Source organism: Arachis hypogaea, chromosome 6 (genome assembly GCF_003086295.3).
Source record: "Arachis hypogaea cultivar Tifrunner chromosome 6, arahy.Tifrunner.gnm2.J5K5, whole genome shotgun sequence".
Lineage (NCBI taxonomy): Eukaryota > Viridiplantae > Streptophyta > Magnoliopsida > Fabales > Fabaceae > Arachis > Arachis hypogaea.
Genome location: NC_092041.1, coordinates 104095457 through 104112639, shown reverse-complemented (window position 1 = coordinate 104112639; position 17183 = coordinate 104095457). Strand labels below are relative to the sequence as shown.

Here is a 17183-nt window from a genome sequence, read left to right as displayed (position 1 = left end):
TATGAGTTATGAGAGAGAAGGAAAATATCTGTCAAATTATAAGTAAATGACAAAAACACGTTATGAAATTATTAATTTAAAAATTATTTAATATTTGAGCTGCTTTTTGCCTTAATACAGTTAACGGTGTAAATTACTTGGTACAAATTGTCAACTGGTAACTTATATTGAAAATTGTTATCCAAAACAGAATGGTACCTCGGCTAACTACTATTTTTTGGGTGTTAACAAAATTGTCAAAAACACTAAAACAAAGGCTACTCTGTGATGTGTGAGGTGTTGCTACTATTTTTCAGGTCTGAGAAGGTACATATTCAACCAAACCTTATAATATACAAACGGAATCAATAAATAAATTTGGCTTGATTCACGACTCTGAACTTAGGATATGCAATAAAACATTTTAACACAAGCCAAATACTTAACCAAGAATTTTCATGACTACGCCGTTTCAGAATCATACAGGAATTCAAAACTCCATAAACCAATGAGATATCACACATCAGGGATGCAATTTTCCTCCTCAAGGGCTTTCCTCTTTGTTAAGTTGTTGATTAGTAACTAGTTATTCTGTTGCAGAGCCTCTGCTTCGGCCTTTGCCATGGGATCAATTTCGTCTTCTTTTTCTCCTTCCCGCTCTTCGGCAGCTTTTTTCCTGCGCAGGTCTTCTGCTGCCTGATTTGCAGCTCGACTCTCTGCCTCAAGACGACGCATCTCTTCTTCTTGTTGTTGCCGCTCAAACCAGGTGTCAGCATCAGCCCAAACTGAAATTCAAAATGCAGAGTCATCACAGATCAAGAAATTGGATCAGGAATGCTACCACAATGATATGCAAAGAGGGTTCAAACAATTTCTGCCTATCTACAGCTTTAAAGTTCAGAATGCCACAAATTAAATGTTTATCTACTTAAGGATTGTGTATATTTGTGCATAATACACTACCAAACTCAACATAAATTCAAAGAATTGTGTAAACACATCTCTCACTTTGTCACTTCTTTCTTGATTCAACGTGATTCGTATTGAAAAAGTGTATATTTCACCATTGATTCCTTCCTAGATGTTATTCTCTCTCTACATCATTCGGAATGGTCTCCAATCCATCGATAACTTTGCAAACAAGGGTCATGACTTAAAACATACTGATAAAAACACAATGGTGAATATGGTAAGGTGAAACCTGACGCATCCATATTAGGGTTATCTTTCCTCCATACCCACCCTTAACCCCTTCTTATTTGTAAGCATTAATTACTAGAGAGGCACACCTAAAATCATGGCTTGTATAACATGTTTATCAAATAGGAAACTAAAAAAATCTACAAATGAGAAATCTTATTCAAAGAGGTCTTGACAAAATACAGGTTTACTAAACTTGAGAGTTGAAAATCAGCAATCAATACCAAGTCATAACGTTTACCCTATTCCCCCCCCCCCTCCTCCTCCTCCTCCTCCTCCTCCTCCTCCTCCTCCTCTTTCACTAAATCCATCATGCCAATGCACATCCAAACCCGTACCTAGCTAAACTCCATCAATTGCCACCACCAAAAGCAATTCAGTTCAGATCAGACACGTTTAATATTAGCATCACTTTCCCAGCCACATTTTAAATTTTCAATGATCCAATCTTAGCAGGTTCCACTAACAGCAACACATCCATGAACGACCAACCTATTGTTATCTAGCCAACCAGCATAAAATCATCAACCTCTTTAGTCACCCGTATTTTCCAATAAAAAAATGTACATTTGTTCCAAGCCCCGATTATTTTTACAATTAAAAAGAAGAGAGAGGGGGGGTGGGGGACACCTTTTCATACAGACTCCTACTCAGAATCAAAATTGGGACTTTATTATTTCAGATTATGAGAATAAGTTCCGAACTTACAGTTAGGAGAAAAATGGTAGCTTCCACCACAAAAATATACTTACTAATTATTCAATTTAACCTAAATATCACATATGAATCAAAATAGTTGATAGCCATGCTGGAACTAGGGGGTGTTTGTGTGTGTGTGTGTGTGTGTGTGTGTGTGTGTGAGAGAGAGAGAGAGAGAGAGAGATGACGTGTAATGTAAGCTTACTTGGTTGAGCGGCCCAGCCCTGCTCACCACCCTTGATTTTCTCAGGGAGGGCATAGTTAACAGTGAGTACACGGCCGTAGAGTTCAGCGCCATCCATGTTGTCCATGGCGGCAGCAGCGTCCTCCCTCTCAAGAAATGTAACAAAGCCAAACGACCTGTGCTTCTGCGTTGCCTGGTCAAGTGGGGTCTTAACATCCTTAATGTCCCCGAAGGGTATGAAGGCTGCATGAAGTATGGACTCGTTAACTTCCTCAGCTAAACCACCCACATATAGTGTGTTCTTCTGCACTCCTTGCATCATTGCTGCCATTGTTTCTTGCCCTCTCTTGGTGACTCGCAAAGTTGTCAAGAATGAGTTCCTACACAGGCACAAAAGAGGAGCATAGGAAAGAAGAAAGTAGGAGCCTAACAAAATGTAAATACCTACAAGGACTCATAAAAACACAAATAGAGAAAATAATCACAATTACGAAATATCAAAATACTATTATGCTATAATAGCTCAAAATGCATAGTGTTCAAACCTGGCCAAATTACTACTTAGTACTTAACTTTAAAACATATATAATGGTATTTAGTTCATACTCCTAACAAATGAACACGCCTCCAAAAAAAAGGCAAGCATTCGAAAATAGACAAACAATATAGCACATTCCAGAAACATCCAAAAATTCCAACAACATTCATTCCACTCATTGTCTTCATGCAATCACACAATCAATCTAATAGGCAAACACTCAAACATGACATATATAATTGAAAGTAGAATTAAAACTCTATTAAAAAAAATGCCATGTAAATTATAATAAAATCATAAATAATCACACAAAAACAAAACCATATTCTAATGTAAATCCAAAAAATGCACAAATAGAAAGTCAACATCACTGTATTTGTTTCCTATTCTTAGAACACAGATACCCTTCACAATTTTAACACTTACCTAAGTTGGTTGTCAGGTGCAAAACATGTCACTGTTGTTCTTGTTATATCAGAACAGCTGGGGAAAAAATGATGCATATTAGCATTAAAGAAAAAATGAAAACTAGGGAACTCCATGAGCAAAGAAAATTAAACAATTCCTTGAGCATCATGATACATAATAAAGCATATAGGATACAGACATACGATGAATTTTCAACTGTAAGCTTTAAATTTTGAAGAATGCTTTGCGATGCAGATAAACATAAAGGATGTTCAATAAGATGCTTGACTAGAAAATATACGTGTGCATGATCACAAACTAAAAGACACGGCTGATGCCATTCCACAATCTTTAATCCCATAAAGATAAGCATGGACTCAGACAAAAAAAAAACCCAGAAAGGGAAAATGAGATACATCTCAGAGGTTGACATATCACAAGAAGGTAAAACGGTATACATATTTCAGTAGAATTCGTTGTTTTGTTAACATGCCAAACACATGGAAATGGCCTAATTACTTTTCAAGAATTTCCTCTCCATTAATATAAACATGTGAAAAATCCAAAGAGAATAAAAATAAAATAAATAACAAAGGTGGTTCTCCTTTAAAATAAAAGGATTATATACACTTAGTTTAGTCATTGGGTCAAATTCTCATTCACATTTCCCCAGCACTTGAGCATCAGGAACAAGGTTCTAAAAACTGGACCGGTTATCGAACCACTCTAGTTACTGTTCACTGGTTTATTAGTCCAACCGGTTCAACTATGGTTCAACCAGAAAAACCGTTTTATGATAATGTTATAAATAATCACCCTAAAATATAATTATAGTCTAATATAAATCTTAAAATATCTTCCAAATTTAAAACACTACATGAAATATCATCAACCAAAATCTTATAATCTTATTAAAGTACAAACAAAAGTTAAATAACAAAAGAAAATATCCAAATATAAATGAAAGTTTGTCATCAATCATCAAAATCTACAAAAATTTGATGTAGATTTGTAGACAACTGACAAAATTATACTTCCATTAAAAATGGCTGGATTGAATCACAACGCACAAGTTAAAGATAGAGAATATTGCCTTAATGTAGCCGAGTCAAAAAGTAAAACAAAAAATGATAGTGTTGCACAACAAACACACAATAGAGCCTGAAACAAAAAAACATCCAACACAGAGGAGAGGCAGCAAGTCAGCGGTCGAGAGCAGGGACAGTGCAACCAAACAATGAACAAAACAATGAAAACAAAGTTTTTTTTTCTTCGTAAGAACAGAACAATGAAAACATGAAGCATATAATAAATCAAAGATCACCAATATCCAGCAATAATCTCAAAGACAACAGTAAATACACAACAACAATATAACAAATAAACAAGAGAATCTAGCAAATTAAATCGCAGCAACCTAACAATTTAGCAAATTAAAACAACAGCAGCCCAACAATTTAGCAAATTATCAATTTAACAAGTTCAAGAACAGAAAATCACAACAAAAACAAAAAAAATTAAAGATAACAAAAGAACAACACAAGAACAATTAGCAAATTAACAAGTTCACAATAACAGTTAAAGCAATAAACAGAGAATAACTGAACAATTAAAACAAAGATCAACAGAGTAGGAAAATTACACCAAATCAAATTATAGTAAATTATAAGACAACAACAACGCAATTAAAATTTAAAAGAAAGCAACAACGACAGCAGGAACAACTAGAAGTTACATAACAACACCACCAACAATTAAATCAAAATAACACAATAAAAAGTTAGGCAGCAGCAATCAAATTTTTCAAAAATTAACAAGGATTATAAGGTTTTCAGGCTTTCAACACAGTACCAAAAAAGGCAACAAAACAGAGTACAGCACAATAGCAGTGAGCTAATCATTCAACAATTCAATCTGAGTAGCACTAGCAGTAGCAGAATCCTAATCCGAAGAACAAAAAACCAAGAACGAAAAATTCAAATAAAAAACGAAGAAACAAACCTAAGTAGCACTAGCAGAATCCTAAACCTTCGTTCTGACTTCTGAGCACTCTGAGCAGAGGGGCAGAAGCGCGACGGAGACGAAGGCCAGGCGACGATCACGACTCGAAGACAGTGGTGGATTGGAAGTGCTGCGGCTGAGCAAACGAAGGGCAGACTCCAAGACGCCGAGCTCGAGGAAGAAGCTGCGATTGGTGGGTTGGAAACTTCGAGCACCACGACCAGACGAAGACTGTGGTGCCTGAGCGCGACGGACGACGGCAGGAGCACCACGGAGCAGACAAAGACCAGGGACTGACGCCCAGCTCGAGGAATAAGGTGCGATTCTTGAATGAGGAAGAAGAGCGGACAACCAAACGACGACTGCGTTGCCGGAGCGGGACGGGCGGCGGCAGTCCTTGCGGCGGTGGTGGAAAAGCTAGGTTTCAGGGTTTGGACTTTGAGCTTTGTGAATTTTGAACTGCAGAGATGGGGAAGGAAGGGATTCTGATCTCTCTCTTCTTTTAAGTTCAAAATGTCGGCGTTTTTTATAAACCGGCCGGATCCCAATTTAGTCTAACCAACCGGTTCTTGACTGGTTCAACAATTTATAAATGGTTTTTAAAATAGCAGTTTTTTAGGACCAGTAGAAGTGTTTGGTTTTTGATTGAATTGGTTCGATTGTTGATCCAGTTCAATTCGATTTCTAGAACCATGAATAAGGAATATCATAGAAGATATTGAGAATTACTCTGCTTTCTCTACACCTTAATAAATTTACTCTTTTCTCATACGAGTTAATACTCAATAATTCATGAAATTTGATTTTTGACTCAATTTAGTCATCTAATTTTCAATTGATCCGAGTTGTACCGTAAAATTTTTGTGGCACAATTAAAAGACGTGGTTTTATTGTTTGCGCCTAAACGATGTCGTTTTACTCCTCCTCCTCTCTCTCCCCTTTAATGTTTGGACTTTCTACCACCCTCAATCATACCTTTTCAAGTGGTAGCAATTAAATGATGAGAAAATTCAGACATTGAAAAGAAAAAAGAATGAAAAGAAAAAGAATAAAATGACATCATTTTTTGGTGACAGAAATGGATAATGAAACTAACTTAAGTCATCGTTTTAAAATTTTATGCTACAATTTGAATTAAATTAAAACTTAAAGGACCAAATTAAATTGAAATCAAATTTCATGACCATTTTAAATATTAACTCGTTAAATTACACGAGTCCATTTTTGGATTTTCCAAATATTTGTATTGTATGTCTTAGGCTTTTTTATTTGATATGATAATTTAATCAAAGGCTTAAATAGCAATAGATTCAAAATACAAAAACTCGACAACATAGCAAAAGATTCAATAGCAACAAAAACACAAAAAATTACAAAAAGCAACTGATGCAAAAACGACGCAACAAACATAGCAGCAGCAATAACAACTCAAACACAGCAAATTACAAGTAACAGTTCCAGAAAGCAAATTAAAATAATAATAATAAAACAAGATATGAGGACAGAAGACTTACCCGGATTAAGGCAGCGGCAGAAGAACGACAAGACGAAGTGACAGGAGGAAGCGTCGAAGACGAGCGACGATAGAAGCAAGGAAATGACGGGGTGAAAGGCGCCGGCTCAGACAGACAGAGAAGAGAGTTTTATGGAGGGAGAATGGGTTGGGATTGGAAGGTTTACAGGTTAGGATTGGTTCATTCCTTTTTGTCGGACCAAAACAATGTCGTGGAGCGGGCCTCCGATTTTTGGGAAAAACCCAAGAATCCTTCGAGTCGTCCGGTTTGCCGGTTCCCAGGTAATTTTCCAACTGTAAACTGGATTTTGAATTATTGAACTAATCGGTTTGCCAGATTTAGTCTAATTTTTAAAACAATGCAAAATGTGCATGAAATATTAAAAACTACAATAATGGCTTTTTTTTTTGCTTATTAAAGTTTGTTCATATTATTTCAAAAAAGAATAATTATTGAAACGTTTATTTATTCTATTATAATAAATTTAATTATTTTAACAATTAATTATTTTATTAAAAGATATATAAAACAATATGTACTAAATACATAATGAATAATTTATTAATTACTTCTAATATTTACAAAATATTTTTTATAATCATAGATAGATTAAGAGAAACTATTTAAATATTTTTTTATTCACACAATTTTAACTACGATGTTAATATTGATGAATATAATAATTAAATAATAAATAAACGTCTTTTTTAATTCTGATTATTTGTTTTAAGGATTAAATGTTTATTCATAATTTAAAATTTTTAATTGAATTCGAATAATCTAAGTAATTAATTTAAACGATTTTTATAAACAGTAATATGAGAATATATCAAAAATCATGCATAACTAAGTTATTTGAATAATTGAAAACCAATTAGAATTTTTTAAATTATGAAAAGGCATTCTATCTTTAGACCATTTTTTAATACAATTTTATACTTGAGAATCTCTTCCACCAGTCATTAATACGTTATTGACATCCATAAGATAACGGTCTATTTTCGAAAATAGAACACAGATATATAGATAACAATGTTTAAAATGTGTTTAGAAGTAGAGATATGAACATGAAATACATTATCTTTAGGACACTATTTTATACTTTTGTATTCACTCCTTTTACCAAGGACAATAATAAATACGAAATTTAAAAAAGTGGACACAGATTTTTTTATCAAAAATTTTTCTCTTTCTATCTATAAATATTATTCTACTATTATCTCTTTTTATTTTTTCTTAATTTTAGCTTCTTATTTGCATCGTAATTCTTCTTTCTCTCTCTGCGTTCTTTTTTTTTCAGATATTCTCTTTTTTGGTAGAATTTCTTACTTGATTGAATAATTAATTTATTTATTTTTATGGTTCATTCTCTTTTCTATGGCATGCTGTATTAATAGAGACTTAATTCACTTTTCTACTTTATGTTATTTTATTTATTCTTAATTTTGTTACTTTAATATCATTTTTATCTTATTGGTTTATAGACCAATTCTTCTTATAATTTTCTGTACTCCTACATACTCTTATTTTTTATTAAATTAATTTGTACTTGATGTAAAAAATTTGGAATCACATGACTATTTTAATCATTTCGCATAATATCTTAGTTTTGTCTACGTCTATCCAAACATAATACAAGACATTATATTAGTGTCTTGTCCATCATATTCAAAAACAATACAGTACAACAAATAATTTTTAGTGTCTCTATTCTATTGTTTCTTTCTTAGCATCATATCTTGTTCTGTCTCCAAAAACAAACACAGATTAAATGATTGAGATAAACGAACTTAAGAATCATGCTCGCTTTTCCTAATGATCTAACAAGCTTTAGCTGATGCTACAATCATTTGCTCTTCAGAAATGCCAGCATTGCATATGTTAGCAAAAGTCCTCGAGTATTTTTTCCCATAAGTTGATAAAGTGCCGCAATGGGTCTCATAAATTTTCATCTGCATGAAACCAAAGTGGAAGAAATTAAAGATTATTATTTAATTTAACAGAGACAAATATATTGTCTACCATCTCATCATATAGCCAAACAAACCTCGTACAAGTTCACTTACATAATTCTTGAAGCAATCCCAATCATCCACAAGAGGTTGTCCTGCTGAACGAACATTAGTGATCACCTCAGAGCCACTCTTTTCTCCAAATAAGAGATTTACAATACGTTTTATGTTATTGTCTACTTGCTCCCTCTCAGCTATTTCAAGTAATAATCTCTTTTCAGCTTCTGATTTTTCACTCGTACCTTCTGGAGCAATGCTCAACTTGAAATCATAAACAAACAATTTTTCTCTGATCTTCAACATTTAATTTCCAAGTTCAAGTACAAAGTGAAAATAGAACGAGATAAATAATCTAGTTTTGATGTAAATATCAAAGTGTATAATTTCTTTTACAAAAATACTATTTGTACATTAAAATCAGTCACTAAAATTAATTATCAATATATTTGTACATATATAAATACATGTGTGACTTAATTAATTTATTTTTAATGTGTATTTATATTCTAACATATATTTTATACTAATCACTGACTATATATATGGTGATTCATTTTAGTGTACATATAGCATTGCCATTTCTTTTATATATTATCATGTAAAATAATTAGTTCATTTATATGACAATTAAGTAAAAGGTATGATGAAAGGTAATTTTTTATTTGTAACACACTATATATAAATATATAATCATATCTATTGATGTAGAAATATGTGATTAGCTAGATATTTATATAAAAATTTTGAGTGGTGCCACATGAACATCGATCTATCGCAAAATTAGCAACTACATCACCTACTATAAATATTTGATTATAATAGCAAATCTAATTTGAGTATCAAGAAGAAAAATAAAGAGAAAAATGAAGAAGGTGCGGGGAAATATAGGAATGGAGAACATGTTATAATTGAACCAAAATTTACAATTGTAATAAAACCTATATTCATATTTATAATAAAAAAATTGTAATGACCATGTGGGTTTGTGGTATACACACAAAGAATTTTAAAAAATTATATATTTATTATAAGATATAAGAAATAAATTTAAGAAAAGGTTAAAAAAATTTGTAGTACCAACGAATATTTTTTAACTGCATTCTATATTAGTTAATTGATATTAATTAATAATTATTTAAATTTTATTTTTTTCAAAATATAAAATTAATAATTATTAATTACAAGTATACTTTTTCATATAAATAAGATAAATAAGATATCCGACAAAGCCAACCTTGTGCCTTAGATGGAGAATAGTAGCATCTCTTTGGCTGACAAATATTGTTGGAGCATCGAAAAAATATGCATTATTCGTTTTACTATTCTTGTTGATGGCAGGGTTTGCACCAATGTAGTTAACCAGAAAATCATTGCTGATCATTTTATCTCCATATTGCATGACCTCAGAACTGGAGCCATCGTCCCAATGCAATGTTCTCTCTCTAACCTACATATTATATTAACATATAGATTGTGCATGCGGGTAAACTTATATGGTGGATACTACAATGAAGATGGCAAAAATATCTTCTCATGAAGATGCTTTAGTTAAAAGTGTGGTTTATTTATTTAGCCACACTTTAAACAAAAACAACACATTTATAAATATCAAAATCTAACCATACAATCCATCATCCAAAGGTCAAAAAGAAATATACTCATATGAAGACAATTATGCCATCTTCATTGTAGTATCCACCAACTTATATATGCATGTTATTGCTAGGTTATCACGGTATTCTGGTAATATTGATGTGTTAGTGATTTTAGTTATTAATTCCTATTATAAAATCTTGTTAGTTATATATTAAAATACATATTAAAATATAAAATACACTTTAAAAATGAGTTAAATAATTTATATATTTATATATAAATATATAACGGTAACTGATTTTAGTGGCTGATTTTAAAATATAAATAATATTTTTATTATTTAATAAAATTTTGTATGTTATATCATATTTTTTAATTTGCATATAGTTTTGAGATTTGTAATTTTTTAAAAGAATAGTGTAATATCGTTATTTACTGAAATATGATTATAAGATTTTGCTATTGGTGAATTGTATTTTCAAAAAAAAAAGAAAAAAAATTCATTATCAACAAATTCACCTTTTAAAAATTTAAAAATAAAAAAGGACAATTTTTGCCAATGACAAATTAACAATACGCTATCGATGAATTTAATTTTTAAAATTTTAAATTAAAAATTATAATTTACCAACGATAAATTTTATAGTAAAAAATTACGTACAGTTGTATTTATATGAAATTGCTAATTATATATAAACTACTAAATAATTTGATTAATAAATTGTTATTTAACTGATTCTCAACTATTAATTTCACATGAAGACAACTGCACGTGAATTTTTATTAAATTTTATTTATTCCTATATTTTTAAAGATCACTAACAATGCCTAATTTTTTAAATTTCACCACCCAATAAATCATATGCAAATGTTTTTGCCGTTATTCCATGCACATTTTATTCATCATATGGATAAAGTTTAGAACTTTAGATAATGACTTACCCTTTCATATTGCCGTTTCAGAGTTTCTTTCCTCCCATCAGTTTTGTCACTGCCTCATCAAAACAATCGAAATAATGGATTTAATATAATATATATTATATAATATAATGGACAAAGATCAACCGATGCTATGCTCTTTCTATGTGAAGAACTAATTTTAAAAATTTTTAGTTTAGCGTAAATCACTAAAAATATTTTTGAAATCAAATTTGGTTTTATTTTTAAATAATTATCTAAATATTTCTAACAAAAATTAGATTAGATGTGTAAATTATTTATCACTTATTTGAAAAGTATATCCTTTTCTTGTTATTTTTATTATATGTTTTTAAATTTTTTACAATATAAATAAAATAATTTTAAAAAATTAGCTGATATTAACAGAAACCTAGCATATTGTAAATTTCACATTAAATGTACCTGTCTTCTAACCATGAAACACTAAAGACGTCGCCCAAGCAAGTGTCATATTCATTATCACAATAAGCAGCAAAACTCGGATCAGTTGAATTGGAAGCAGTGGTTGCGTATATGTTTAAATTATTCGTTAGAATCCCTTCGAACATGCTCCCAGATTCACATGCTTCCAAGTATATCACCTTTTCATTTGTGAATTAATGCATCAAATTCAATATCTTATATATGGAACTTGCTGCTAATTGAAACAATTCTACGTTTACTAAAATCTGATCTAGTTGATTTTTCTCAACAACTATAAAGAACGAGAGATTTAAGAGTAGAACTTACGATCTTTTTATAGCCCTTAGCGGCGTGTTTCTTTTTCAACACATCGATAAAATCGTTGGCAAAAACATTCTCACCAACCGGCATAGCTGATCAAATAATAGAATTTTGTGATTAATTATTTCTGTTTTTTTTAGTAGGAAAAATGAATTAAATGTAGATTCTAATAAACAACACACATGTTATGCAAAGTACTTACTAACGAAGCCGGGGGCACCATGATCAGCATAGTAAATAAAAATGGTGTCATTAGGGCCACTGTCCACCACTTTACCAGTGCCTCCAGTAATAGCACTTCTGTTACCACTAAGCACAGCATAAAATTTTTTGGCATTTGTATGTTCTCCACTGTAATCCTACATAACTTAAACAATCACATTCACATTCATCAGTGATATCATCATCATGCTCCATATATTTTAAAATAATTGTCATTTTAAAACTTTAGTATACCAATAATTTAATACGTCTAAATACAGTACAATTTGTATTAAAATACATTGTTATAATAAATGTATCAAATTTTTTAGTGATGAAATGGACGAAATAGGATCAATAATATCCATTAATTACAGACTTTTAATTTTTGTCTTTAAATTTTTCGACACATAATTAATAATTACTCCCTTGTTCTTTAATATAATATATGCAATATAATTAAGAGTAAAGTATATTTTTTTAAAAAAAATTTAAAAAATTTAAAAAATTTTTAATATTTAATTTAATTTCTAATATTTTAAATATATTTTAATTATACTCTTGAGAGTTAACACTATTAATAAAAATGTTAACGTAGCAATTATATAATAACGTGTCGTTGACATATGGCGACTATTAGATGGCATGCTGATTATATATTAGTATAAAATTGTCACATCATATATTATCCAATCTAAGAATATAATTAAAATATATTAAAATTTTAAAGGTAAAATTAAAATTAATTATTAAAAATAGAATTAAAATAAAATGTAAATGATGTTGAAGACAAAAATAAGATATATTATTCAATAATTTTTTTAAATAAAAACTATATTGATAATATTCTTAAAATATATTATTTTTATTGATACTCACTTTAATACAATAATCTTTTTATTAAAACTAAATTGATGATAAGTACTACATATTCTTCTTAAAAAATTATAAAAGAATATTTTTAAAATGTATCACTTTTTTATGCAGATAAAAGTAACTTGGATACTTTTAAAAAGGGTAAAGTATATTTTTTGTTCCTAAAGTTTGGCAAAAATTTCAAAAATATCCCTAAGTTTTATTTTGTTTTAATTTTGTCCCAAAAATTTTCGATTCGCATCAAATATATCCTCAACAGCTAAATTTTCAAAAACTTTAAGACCAATCTAACAATAATGCATGAAAATTATATTTGATTTGCTTGTGTTGAGGGTTGTTCTTATGAAATTATTGTTGAATTGGTCTTAAATTTTTTGAAAAATTAGCCATCAGGGGTATATTTGATGCAAATCGAAAACTTTTGGGACAAAATTGAAACAAAATAAAACTTAAAGGTATTTTTAAAACTTTTGTTAAACTTCAGGGACAAAAAGTATACTTTACCCCTTTTAAAAATGTCTTTATATAATCTCTTTAATATATAATTTACTAACAAGTATGTGATTATGACAAGTAATTAAGTATTATATATTTTTATTAATAAATTATACAAAAATATTTTTAAAGGTATTCAAGTGATTTTTATATAATAAAAGTGATATGTTTTTAAAATATTTTTATATAATATTCTAAGAAAAATATGCAGTAGTTACACAAATTTATATTTTAATAAAATATGTTATTGTATTAAAATGAGTCTCAATAAACATAATATGTTTTTAAAGGTATTATCACTATAATTTTTATATAAAAATAATTTATTGAATAATATATTTTATTTTTATTCCCAACGTTTATATTTTATTTTAATCTCATCCTTAAGATTTACCTTGACATTTCAATATGTTTTAATTATACTCCTAAGTTAGACAATATATAATATGGCAATTCTATGTTACCGCATCACTCACACATCATCACAAAATTGCCATGTTAGTATTGTGGTTAATGGTGTTAACCTTTAATGATATGATTAAAACATATTTAGAATATTAAAAGCAAAATTAAAACAACTTAAACATTACAAATATTTTTAAAATTTTTTGAGAACTTAAAGTAACAAAAAGTATACTTGACCATATACTTAAGAGAAAGTATAGAGAGCCAATGACCTAAGCGTATAATGTGTACAATGAAGGTTTGGGAAGTATTAGAAATATAACCATTATTGTTACATTGTCCTGTCAGGTTACGCTTTTGGGATGAGTAGGTTCATGACATGGTATTAGAGTTCTAGATCCAAAAGGTCAAAATTCAATCTTTGGTGAACCAAAATCAGTTTAATCTTTTGGGAAATATAATGAGAAATGAAAGCAAGTGTATGGCTAGTTAGTTTCAAGAACAAAAACATGATATGAAAATTGAACAGACTACTGCTTACCTTGGGAACACCTTTATAAACATCTGGACCGTTGGGTTTATTGATTATAGTACCAGGTTTTGGGTTTTGTGTGTTATTAGCGATGTCATCATACATGAAAACAATGATGTTTTCATCCTTAAGACCACCTTTCTTTAGTACTTGATAGGCATGGCATACATCAGCTTGGTGCCTATAGTTTTCATACCCATTAGAACCAGCAACAAGGACACCCCATCTATTTCCATTTGCACCCTTTTGTTGTTGAATATTACGCATTATTGGACGAACACCCTCCAACGTTGTTATTGTCGAACTTAGACACATTGAGAGTATCAATGCAACCCAACAAGTGGTTTTATGATTCATCTTGCTTGAATGCAATATTTGTGTGGATGAAAGAAGGAATTCAAATAAATTAAAGGAGAGATGTATTATAGTAGCTATTGCATGCAATAATATCTTCTAAATGAATTTATAGCGGCAGAATTTAGTCTCACAATCACATGCTGGCGCATATGCATCCGTTAGTTCTCTGGCTTTAAGTAATCTTATCCCATTTAATTAATGTGATTTTGCAAAGAGTTACTTGCAAATAGCCAAATACTCGCCGGTTTGTTAACAAAAAGGTTAGTGCATATTAGTATGAATAAAGAAGTCATAAATAGAAGTCATTATTAGGGGGGAAAAGAGCAAAAATATTTATAAAATAATAGAAAATAAATTTAAAATAGTCCAAAATTATTTTATTTTATTATTTAATTATGACAATAATAGCATGACTATGAGAGTGACAGAGTGTATATGAGACTGTATCTATCAATTTTTCATCATATGACATGTTTTATGTGTGTCATTCATATGTGTGAGATACATGTGTTATGAATATAATAATTTCTTGTAATTATGAATTACTGCCACTATTTTATTGATTTCTTGTTTTCAATGAATAAAATCTTCTTTTTTTTACAATATAAAAATTATTATTGTGATGGTATATATAAAATTTTTTTTGGTGGCTGGGAATTAAAAAAAAAAAGAAAACAACCAAATAGAAAAGGAAAATAAAGTCCTAAGGACTAAGAAGATACAAGGGAGTCCCGTTGAATACTCATTTCAAACTTCTTTTAAGGTATCGAAAGCTGAGAATGCGATTTCATCGCTGTCTTTGGCATGATATCCATCACTATATTTGCATCTCTTAGGATCAAGCGAAAATCAATATACCACTTCTAAGTCATAATATCTTTGACTTTAAGCACCAAAGGATCTAACGTTATCTTGAGAATTGGTAAACAAAATTGAAAGCCTCTAGACAATTTGCTTTGCAAATCACATCTCTTTGTCCTAAGTCCTAGGATAGAGAAAATCCTTTCCAGATAGCAAACAACTCTGATTGAAGAATATTGCAGCTCTTAATTATTCCCAAACAACCTTGTTGCCAATTTCCATTACAGTCTCTGCTAACACAGACAAAATCAATCCAATCACCAAAATCCAAGGTTGTGAAAATCGAACTGGTTATTAACCCGATTGAATATCTGGTTTAATGGTCCAATCGGAATCGAATTGTGATTAAACCGGTTTAATTAAATATTTAATAAAATTATTAAAAATTTAATATATAATTTTAAATATTTAAATTCAATTATTTCTAAGCTAATAAAATTCAAAATTTCACAGAGTTTACATCAACTTTCATATATCCTCCATCTAATAAAATAGAATAAAAAACCAATAAAAATCCAAAGTTAACACTTAACAATGTATATCTTTATTAAATGACACAAGTTTTGTTATTTCACTAAATCCCACCTGCCATAATATATTAGAATCAATTAGAATTTATTAGAATTATTTAGTATATCTGAATATTTATTATAAAATATTATGTCTTTATTATTACAATTATCTTAGCACCTATAAATATCCTTTTATATTGTATCATTTCACACAATTTAAATAATACACTCTTCAGATTATTCTCTATTTTCTAACATGGTATCAGAGTCATGGTATTCTCTTTGAAGAGGATATGTTATTTTTCTTCTGGTGAAATCACCATATTTTTCACACTTTTTTTCTATTCTATTTTTCCTTGCCTTTTGTCACTTTTTTTTATGTTTTTTACCTCACCGACTAGCCTATCTTTTAGATGGCGGTAATTCTGTCTGTGCTTTCTTCCGACAACGGCAGTTCCGTCTGCGCTTCCTTCACCAATTCTGTCTGCACCTATTCTATTTGTTTATGCATTTTTTCTTTATTTCATTTTTTAAATAAGTTTCACTTGAGTTTGAGAGGCGATATTAGAATATATTAGGATCAATTAGCATTCATTAGAATTATTTGGGATATCTGAATATTTATTATAGAATATTATGTCTTTATTATTATGATTCTCTTAGCATCTATAAATACCCTTTTATATTATATTATTCCACACAATTTAAATAATACACTCTTCAGATTATTCTCCCTTTTCTAACACCACCCATGATACCAAGTGAGTGTATATTTTAAAGGGCCAAAGCATCATAAAAGACTAGATAGGATTTGTAAGAAGAATTTTGAAGCATCTACAAATATACGAGAAACTTAAGTCGGACTTAGAATGAATTTTCATTGTCTTAAAAACAAGTTCTCTTTGTAAAAGATATACAGTAAATGCAAGTTCTTTGAAAAACAAAATGCTTAATTAAATTGGGTTTTATCCCACAGAACAAGAAGCCACGACACATTTCAGCACACCACAAAATTATAAAGAATCAATTAAAATTTTAGCAATCTACTTTTTACCATAAAAATTTTTCAAATTGGAACAACCAAACAAACAACTCATACCCACAAAACTCCGAAAATCCAAAATTCAAGC

At 29.8% G+C, this 17183-nt stretch overlaps 2 protein-coding genes across 6 annotated transcripts; both read right to left on the bottom strand.

Annotated features, from left to right (window-relative positions):
- Window positions 1-147: 147 nt before the first annotated feature.
- LOC112697265 (uncharacterized) lies at window positions 148-6845 on the bottom strand. Of its 5 annotated transcripts, XM_072197492.1 has the most exons (5): window positions 6524-6723; window positions 4102-4169; window positions 3027-3083; window positions 2084-2442; window positions 148-764 (listed from the first exon to the last, which is right to left on the bottom strand). In XM_072197492.1, the coding sequence occupies exons 4-5, from the start codon at window positions 2391-2393 to the stop codon at window positions 562-564; spliced, it is 513 nt and encodes a 170-aa protein (XP_072053593.1). In that variant the 5' UTR covers window positions 2394-2442; window positions 3027-3083; window positions 4102-4169; window positions 6524-6723; the 3' UTR covers window positions 148-561. The 5 variants fall into 5 exon arrangements, with proteins under 5 accessions (XP_072053593.1, XP_025606153.1, XP_025606151.1 ...); XM_025750368.3 differs by lacking the exon at window positions 4102-4169 and having other exon boundaries at window positions 6524-6845; XM_025750366.3 differs by lacking the exons at window positions 4102-4169; window positions 6524-6723 and adding an exon at window positions 5010-5525.
- Window positions 6846-8149: 1304 nt separating this feature from the next.
- Window positions 8150-14734, bottom strand: LOC112697263 (vacuolar-processing enzyme). The gene is made up of 8 exons (XM_025750364.3): window positions 14333-14734; window positions 12017-12173; window positions 11821-11906; window positions 11494-11672; window positions 11074-11122; window positions 9770-9982; window positions 8590-8796; window positions 8150-8475 (listed from the first exon to the last, which is right to left on the bottom strand). The coding sequence occupies exons 1-8, from the start codon at window positions 14678-14680 to the stop codon at window positions 8344-8346; spliced, it is 1371 nt and encodes a 456-aa protein (XP_025606149.1). The 5' UTR covers window positions 14681-14734; the 3' UTR covers window positions 8150-8343.
- Window positions 14735-17183: the final 2449 nt, after the last annotated feature.

What these genes read in the sequence shown, in the direction of transcription:
- LOC112697263 (XM_025750364.3), bottom strand. Translation starts at nt 14,680, where the DNA reads ATGAATCATAAAACCACTTGTTGGGTTGCATTGATACTCTCAATGTGT. An exon ending in TGAAACGGCAATATGAAAGG is followed by an intron (nt 9,983 to 11,073) that starts GTAAGTCATTAT and finishes TATAATATGTAG; the next exon opens with GTTAGAGAGAGAACATTGCA. An exon ending in GGGATTGCTTCAAGAATTAT is followed by an intron (nt 8,476 to 8,589) that starts GTAAGTGAACTT and finishes GGTTTCATGCAG; the next exon opens with ATGAAAATTTATGAGACCCA.
- LOC112697265 (XM_025750370.3), bottom strand. Translation starts at nt 4,313, where the DNA reads ATGCTTCATGTTTTCATTGTTCTGTTCTTACGAAGAAAAAAAAACTTT. An exon ending in TTTGACTCGGCTACATTAAG is followed by an intron (nt 3,084 to 4,101) that starts GCAATATTCTCT and finishes TTTTTTCCCCAG; the next exon opens with CTGTTCTGATATAACAAGAA. An exon ending in GGGCTGGGCCGCTCAACCAA is followed by an intron (nt 765 to 2,083) that starts GTAAGCTTACAT and finishes TTTGAATTTCAG; the next exon opens with TTTGGGCTGATGCTGACACC.